Source organism: Amaranthus tricolor, chromosome 12 (assembly GCF_026212465.1).
Source record: "Amaranthus tricolor cultivar Red isolate AtriRed21 chromosome 12, ASM2621246v1, whole genome shotgun sequence".
NCBI classification, from domain to species: Eukaryota; Viridiplantae; Streptophyta; class Magnoliopsida; order Caryophyllales; family Amaranthaceae; genus Amaranthus; species Amaranthus tricolor.
In genome coordinates, this window is record NC_080058.1 from 2830785 (window position 1) to 2839841 (window position 9057).

The window sequence follows — 9057 nt, forward strand, 5'->3', positions numbered from 1 at the left end:
AAGGCAAAAACACCATACTCTTCGAGCCACAGCAAACGAGTATTGAACAGAGCTAAATTTAATACTTATGACATAAAAGAAGGCTCAGGGTATGAATTTGAAGCAGGCATAACGCTCACTAATTAAAATACCCATGACAAAAAGAACTTGACAATAAATAAGAGATGATTAGCAAGATAGCTCTATCCTTTCCATCAAATGGAAGGTAACAATAGTTTGAATTCTGAAAACAAAAATTGACCTTACGTAACTAAATTAAGAAAACTCCACGGAGCACCAAATTGCGAACGTGCTCCCTAGAACAAATCTTGAATCCGAGCAAGAATTCTCAGGGAAAACTGCGGGGTTAGTCCCTCTAAAAGTCTTTAAAACCCTACATTATTATTCAAACTTTTTCCGGTATACGAAAAACTGACCACCACAAACTCCATGCCAATTCCTCCCCACCCAAAAAATTAAATTTTCATCAACATCTACCACAGAAGCTGTTGAGGCTTCTAAATTTAAGCACCACCTGAACCGTACTTCTTTCCAAAGACAAGGACCTGGAGCTTGTCGTAACCGGCCAACACACCAGCACCGGCAACAGCACGGAGGATGTTGGCACCAGCACCCTTGAAGAGAGACTTGGCGCCCTCATTCTTGACAATCTGGGCGAAACAGTCGAAGGAACCCTTGTACTTGACAGCCTCACCAGATGTCATCATCATTCTTCTACGGACGGTATCAATTGGATAGGAAGCAAGACCAGCACCGTTGGTGATGAGCCAACCAAGAGCAAAGCTAGCAAAGAAACTATCCTGCAATTATCAATCACACACTATTTTTGAGTCGAGGTCAATATTTAATAACATACACATCAAATAGGAATCAAAGTAAAAAGTGGAAGCACACAAATTAGTATTAAAAAGCTTATCCACCATTTCCATGGAACTCAACAAAGAAAATTCTTTTTGAACTCATTACAAGAGCCAACAACAAACATAAACACAGTGCAATTTTGACCATTGCTTCCACCAAATGAGATTGTAAATGATTAGACGCAAGATACTACCAGGCAGGTTATGTGAGATCATTGAACCATAAAATTAGTAAAAACACAAACATAGCTGATCAGAAAAGAGGACTAAAGACAATACTAAAAACATAAACACTGCATGATGGTTACTAACCTGCAAACTGCCGGTCAATACAACAGGCTTGACTGAATCATACAGACCAAAGTACAACCCACGATAGACAATGATACCAACACATGAGATGTTAAATCCACGGTATAGACCAGCAAGACCATCTGAAGCCCATGTCTTGCGATAAACATCAATGAGACCATTGAATTGTCTCTCTCCTCCTCCCTTCTTGGCAGCCTTGGAGTCATTGGCAAGACGGGTACGGGCATAATCCAAGGAGTACACAAAGAACAAAGAAGAAGCACCAGCAGCACCACCAGATGCCAAGTTACCGGCAAACCACTTCCAGTAACCATCCTTCTCCTTCTTGAAGTTGAACATTCTCTTGAAGTAATCCTTGAAAGCAAAGTTCAAGGCCTGGACATGAAGTTAATAATAATGTAAGATTACTAAAAACAGGGAGAATCATCAACTAAACTAATAAAAGCATAAAATATTAAACACCTGAGTAGGGAAATAACGGATGACATTAGCAGTGTTTCCTCTCCACAAGGACATCACACCCTCATCCTTGATTGTTCTCTTGAAACAGTCACCAATACCCTTGTAGGGTTCAGAGAGACGACCAGCTTTAAGCATTTCATCTTGGTTCTGGATCAAGAGCTTAACACGCTCAATTGGGGCAGCAGCGGTCTTTGATACAGCAGCCGAAACTCCTCCCATGAGAAAATCAATAGCAAAAGCAGCAGGTCCTTTCTCAGCAGGAGCGTATGCAACAACAGGTGCAGCCATGTTGGAAGCAAAAGATAAATCTTGGGTGGCTGGGCATGCTGGGTACTGCAAAGCAGCATTAGTGTAATTACCATAGGCAAACCGTCTCTGAACCAAGGCAGAGTTTTGCATGCTTCCATAACGAGGATGAGTGATCTGTGAAAGACCACTGCTAAGCTGGCCAGCTCCGAGCTTCTGCATAACTGAGGGTTGCTTTTTCATCTCAGTCATCTCGTAAAATAATTTCCTGATGACAAATAATCATATTAGTATATACTACTATAGATTACTAGACCAGCAACACCTATTTCACAATGACGAGTTTGCTCTTCACCCATAATTCACTTGTTCCAATTCTTAATTCACAGTGAATGATAAATTGGGTACATCCTCTAGAGATTATAGCCTATAGTACATTTAAAAACAAATAACCAAAGGCCAAGTTGACTATTAATTCAAACCAAGAAACAATATATTATAGCACCCATAATATGTATGCAGCAGATGCCAGGAACTAATAAAATTTTCCAAACTTGTGACAAATAGACAAATACTATGAACAATTCACTTGACACAAGTGGTGATATACAGGAGCGGAGGCTAATTTAGTGCATTTCACCAGCCCAATATGAATGAGAAATCAATCAAATACTAGGAATAATCCTCCATCAATCCTACATGATCTTATCTTCAATTAATAAACAAAGGAAATTCTTATACCCAAGAAAAATCCACTTGATTTAAGCTGCATATGAAACAAGTTTTATTATAATGAGCAAACAACCATACCATGAATTGCACACAAAACCAAACACTTCAGCAAAACAGAAACGAAATTTAACTGTATAAACTGCTAAGAAGTTTCAAATGATACGATTAAGATTCCGGTCTAAAATTCAAATGTGAAATAAACAAAAACAAAATAGAGCCACAACAATAAACTAAAACATCACCAGATCAGAAGGTATAACATATTATTTTGTATATCGATGCTTGGTGTTCAAAAGATCGCATTAAACAAACATATGCTTCATTCTCATGTCAGTTAAAACGAGAAAGTAGAAAAGAAAAAAAAAGGGACAAATGTGAAATATATTGCCAAACATCAAACCATAAATCAGCACTAACAAAACAGATCCACGATTAAATATAACAATCAACAAAAACATCACCAGATCAGAAGGCATAACAAATCATTTTAAATTTTGATGCTTTCTGCTCAACCAAATGCACAAACCAAATATCTTTTTCATTCACACGTAGATCAAAGTGATTAGGTTAAAACAGAATAAAGGTCGACAAATATGAATGAAATTGCCAAACATCGAACCAGAAATTAACACAAACAAAAACAAATCCGGTAAAATAACACTGTATTCAACTGAAACATAACCAGATCTACGATTCAGCCAACGAAAAAACTAGATCCAAAAAATCCATCATTTTTATAAATCAAAAACACATAATGACATCAGTAAACCATTAAAATCATACCAAAAAAACTCACACGAAAATGAAAATCAATCAAAAGAAAAAATTCAACAAATCATCCACTGTTAAAACAAGCAAGCAATAAAGAATTAAAAAATAAATTTTAAAAAAAAAAAAAAACCTGCAGACGTCTCGCCGAAACTTCCGCTTTTCCAACGGAAGACAGAGAAAGTAGTAAGAGAGAAATGTGGTTCAAGGGTTTGCAGCGAAGAACAAATCGTGAGGGTTTCAAATGTTCTGGGGAGGCCTTTTTAAACTGCTTTATTGGAAACGATGTATTTATAGTACGGATTTTAGAATTATTTTTTGTAATAGATCCAATTGATTTTTTATTGATGCAACTGATTTTTAATTATTATAATTGATATTTATTGATTAAAACTGATTATTGTTGATTGTAAAATGATTTTTATTTTTACAAATTAAAACTAATTTTTACTTCGTCTAAAATAGATTTTTTGTTCAAAATTATAATTGATTTTTACTAATTTAATTTGGTTTTAAACTAGTTATAAATTGTTTTTCTATTATTTTTCATGAAATTAAAGGTAAAAAATACTACTAAATACTTATATAGTCTCATAAAATTTATCATATTTTTTTTAGTTGATCCTTTAAATTTATCTTATTTTTATTTTTTTGTGATGGCTCGCATTTTTTCTTTGATTTACTCTCACACAATCAACCTATTTTTACATCTTATTCGCACATATTTCTCACTATTTTACAATATTTATTTTTATTTTCTTATTTATAATTTGCCCATTAAATATCTATTAGCAAATTTAATGAGACGACAAAAATATTTTATTGGTGAGTTGACGCCCTTTACTCCTTTAGTCATTTATTGAATGGTGGCTACCGGCTGGTCGAAATTGATAGACGGCCAAGCATATGGGAAATAATCCTTTTGCCTTAATTTGGGCCCTAAGATAGAAGAAAGGGCAATTTTTGGAGTTTTCGTATATGATATTTTTAAAAGAGCTAGCTTTATGAAAGGTAGTCTTTTAGTGAGATGATCACAATTAATGATCATATATTTTTATATAATAATGAAATATATTATTTAATTCATATATATTTATCTTTTGGTAAGACGATCTCATATAAGTATTATTGTATTTTAAAATGGTATGAATTCTTGACTAGGGATCGTGTCATGTTGAGCAATAAGGGAGTCGCCTCATGTCGTGTGTAAAAGCAATTCTTAAATCAAAATGATTTTAGAGACATGAAATATATGAATATAATGAGCAATTGTTTAAGACTCGTAGTTTTAATTTCCTCTATTACATTTATTTTTCTACACATTTATTTCAATGGTGTTTTTTATTAAAAGTATAAAAATATAATTATTGAAGAATCCAAAATGTTAATTGCTCTGCCATCAATTTTCTTTAAAATTTAATTTAATTTTTGGAAAATGCTTCATAAGGTTCATATTTTAAACTTTGTACATGTTGTGCGATTGAGAAAGCAATGATCGAAAAACAATAACGGAAAGCAATAAAGATTCAAACAAACAATAAAGAAAATACACACCGAGAAATTAACGTGGTTTCCTATCAACGTGATAGCTACATCCACCGGTAAGTGAATAAACTTTTTACTACAAGATGAACATGAGAAGCTACAATGATGACTCTCCAAGCTTTTTCTCTCTTAGTTTTCCTCACTTTGTGTTTCATGCATCGCATACCCTAATTCTAATTACATGGAGCCTTTATATAGTATACCTCATAATAAAAAAAATTAGGGTTAAGAAAATATGAAAGAAACCAACCCAAAAACTAAATAATTGTCAAAAGAACGTGGAAAAACTAAATCTCGCACAGAACCCACTACTTCGCACCCCGCGTAGATCTACGCGCCACGCGCAAGCGCGACCCGCGTAGAACTCCGCAACATGCGCTCCAGGCTATTCCAAGACAGAAACTTCTCCGCGGGCAGCACACTTAAGTTCCATCACTTTTTTAATTCATCTCTTGATTCATCATAAAATCCGATCTAAGACTTGATTCGAATTACAAAATTCCAAGAGTACAAGACACCACAATTATACATTATGTACTATATATGAAAATTTGATAATCATTATAGGACTTATGAGCAAGTTGTTAGCGGTGAATACATCACACAACTAATCACTATATTTAATCACATTTACATTAAGATTATGATTTACATGATAAAATGAAAGCGATTTTAAATTTTACATCATTATCATCATTAACTAGTGTAAAAATACCATGATCAAGGTATGAATAGAGATGGAAGACACTAAATCATATTCATAAACAAAAACATGGTTAAAAGTCTCTGAGAAAACCTACAAAGAAAAACAAATCAAGTTGATTGTTAGGGAGTTTTGAATAAATTGACAATCTAGAATTAAAATTTGGCATATGTTTAGAAAATTTGAAAAATATGTTGACACTGTCTCTCAAATAGACAATCTCAAAATAAGAAATTTTTATTTTTATTTTTTCTTTAATTTGTAATAATTGAAATATTTAGCCTATAAATTTAAATATTTAATGTGTCTCTCGAGAAAACTGTCGCCCACAACAATTTTAATATGAAAATCTTAATTGATCATTCACGGTTGAGAAGGGCGGTGGAATTAAGTCACATGTGCATGGGCCTTACCAAGTTGCCCAGCATCTTGCATCATGTGCATTGTGCTAGTGCAACATCTTGACCGTGCAAATGCTGAGAATCTCTTCCTCCGTCCATTTATTTTTGGAGATGGAAAGATTTAAGATTTGGGACCTTTTTCAAGATTTTTTTTGGTTTTGGGATGGTCATGGGTGCAGGATTCTGTTGAATTCGCCTTAGACTTAGCCCTATTTTAAGGGTGTGTATTTTTTTTTTGAGACCTATCGGATTTAAGTCGGATCTGAGTCTAGAAAATAATTGATGGATCTGCGTCCGAATTCTAACATTGGGATCCGGACCCAGACCTAGACCCAACATCTACACCCGCCCCACAAACCCGGACTTGGACCCGGGACCCCCCAATTCCCCATTTGTTTTCTTTTCACACACACACACACATATATATATATATATATATATATATATATATATATATATATATATATTATACTCCTATATAAATTATATGCTGATTGCTATGTGTTTGTACAAGTGCTAAAACTAAATTCTTTCTTCCTTAATCTCTCAAAAGTGCCACACCAGTAAACAATCCCAGTCTCCTTGTTCCGTTGTTTATTTGTGTTTTTTTGAGTTGTTTTTTTAAGTTGATTTTTTGTTTTTCTTAAGTGATTATTCTGTTTTGCAAGTTGATTATTTTGTTATATAAATTTTGAGTTGATTATTCTGGTTTTTAAGTTAATTATTTTTTTTAAATATTTGTACAATACGTTAATAAGTCTCTTAAAAATACGAAAAATATAATGACTTATAAAAGGTTCAAATTTGACAAATCAATTAGACGTTCTTTAGACCCATTAAGAACCCTAGACCCATCAGATTCGAAGGATCTGAATCTAGGTCTGAAAATTTTAGACCCGTAGGGTCCAGATACGGGTCTAGATCTACGAGAATTTTTAAGTTAAAATATAATATATAAGATTGTTTGAGTTCAAAGCTATTTAAGTTAAAATTATAAAGTCTTTTCAATTATATGTATTATAAAACATTTTTATTGAATTAGCTAGGGCACTTAATATTTTTTTAAAATAGTCTTTATGAAAGGTATTTTTAAGTACTCACATCAATTGTATGAAAATTTGATTTTAAAGAGTTTACAAATACAAAGGCGAAGCAAAAATTCACTATAACATTTAAGATTTTATTTATTTTAGACTTTTTAAAAATTTTGATGCTTAATTTAACATTAGAGACTCTTAAATTTAAAAGTCTTATACGATCGAACATTTTATACACGCTCATAATCACTCCTTTACAATTATTAGTTAATATACCAATATAAACTATTTGTTAATTTAAAAAAATGCTAATAATTGATTGTCAAAGTTTTTTTTTTTAAGGGTTAGTTGGGACTTGAGTTGAATTCAAATCATATTTGATATTTTCCATTAAGTTGATTGTAATTTTCAAAATTGTTTTCGTTTCGATTTTAATCTTTATAAGGCAGCTAAAGTTACACGTTTTCAATTTTGCAACTCTTCCGGTCTTATATACTTCTAGACTTCTAGTACTAGTCTATGTACGCATGTAACGCATCTTTTCTCCCGATTCATCTATAGGTATGGAAGCTTCTTAAAATTAATAGGAGAGTTATACATTTTTTCAAGGAAAAATTAACGTGAACGCATGAATAAGATAATTTTTTGTTAATTTTTCTACAATAATATCAACTTTTGATTAATCATAAATAATACCAACTTAAAGAGGTGTTTTCCTTAAAAATCCCTAAATGTAAAAAATCAAACTATAGGTGATTATAAGACAAAAAAATTAATATATTAGTTAATAAATTAAAGTTAGTATTATTCTAGGAAAATACCCCTCTAAGTTGGTATTATTCATGGTTAATCAATATTTGATATTATTGTAGAAAAAATAACAAAAAGTCGTACTCCCTCCTATTCAGCCTAATTGTCCCATTTATTTTTGGACACTATTCACTTATCACTCTTAATTTGTATTTTACTCTTAATCTATAAGTTAAACCATAGTCATGTGGAATCTTATTTGATTCGTCTCAATACAAGGATTATTAATATCTAACTTTTTATAATTTTAATTAAAAATAATTTAAGATATTAAGGGTTAAAATGTTATCTCGACAAGTATGAAAAACTAAACGAGACAATTAAATTGAATAGGAGAGAGTATTATTTACGGTCCTTTTTCAAAGTTCATAAACTTTAGAGAAACTCACCATTTGACTCTATTAAAATGAAATTAACTAGATACAAGCTAAAAGCCTAAAACCTGAATTTGCTCCGCTCTCAAAAAAGGTTGAAATTTCAATAATTTTGAATTCCAAGATAAATAATGTTTTTTTAGGAATAAATACCAAAATAATAAAAAAATTTTACTGATTTTTTCTACAATTACTCAAAAGGTTAGTTTGTGATTTTAACTTTTAATTTTTATTAATTTTGATTTTTTATTTATTTATTTTTTGACAATTAACCTGCAAAAACATGTCACTATTTAGGATTATTCATAGTTGATCAAAAGTTGTAAATATTGTAAGAAAAATCAATAAAAAAATTACATTATTCTGAATAATTATTCCTTTTTTATTAAACTTGAAGCACGCTAAGTCAAAAGTCAATTAGTTTGATCGTGTAATATGTAGTAGTTTGGCTTTTAAATTCAACCACCACAATCATATAATTTTAACTATTTTAATAGGAGATTTAAGGCAGTCATTTTTTTGACTGATAAAAAAATTAAATTATAAATAAATAATAAAAAATAGCAAATGACGTCTTTAAAAAAATTATATTTTGACATGAATTAATAACTATTTTAAATAATCACCAATAATTTAAAGCTTAATATAAATATTTAAAAAAAATTCATTCCATTGATTTATTATGAAAGTCAACCAGTAGAATCATCCTTAAATTGAAGTTGAAGTATTAAAACTGACTTTACGAAAAGTAAAACCTTGTAACATTTGAATAAGAAATTAGAAATGAAAGCCAGATTTAAAAAAGAA

The 9057-nt window shown here is 31.3% G+C and overlaps 1 protein-coding gene across 1 annotated transcript; it reads right to left on the minus strand.

Annotated features, from left to right (window-relative positions):
- Nucleotides 1-92: 92 nt before the first annotated feature.
- On the minus strand, nucleotides 93-3670 carry LOC130828898 (ADP,ATP carrier protein 1, mitochondrial-like). Its single transcript, XM_057694929.1, has 4 exons — nucleotides 3514-3670; nucleotides 1635-2148; nucleotides 1173-1547; nucleotides 93-800 (listed from the first exon to the last, which is right to left on the minus strand). Exons 2-4 carry the CDS (start codon nucleotides 2130-2132, stop codon nucleotides 504-506), a joined length of 1170 nt encoding a protein of 389 aa, XP_057550912.1. The 5' UTR covers nucleotides 2133-2148; nucleotides 3514-3670; the 3' UTR covers nucleotides 93-503.
- Between the last annotated feature and the right edge of the window lie 5387 nt (nucleotides 3671-9057).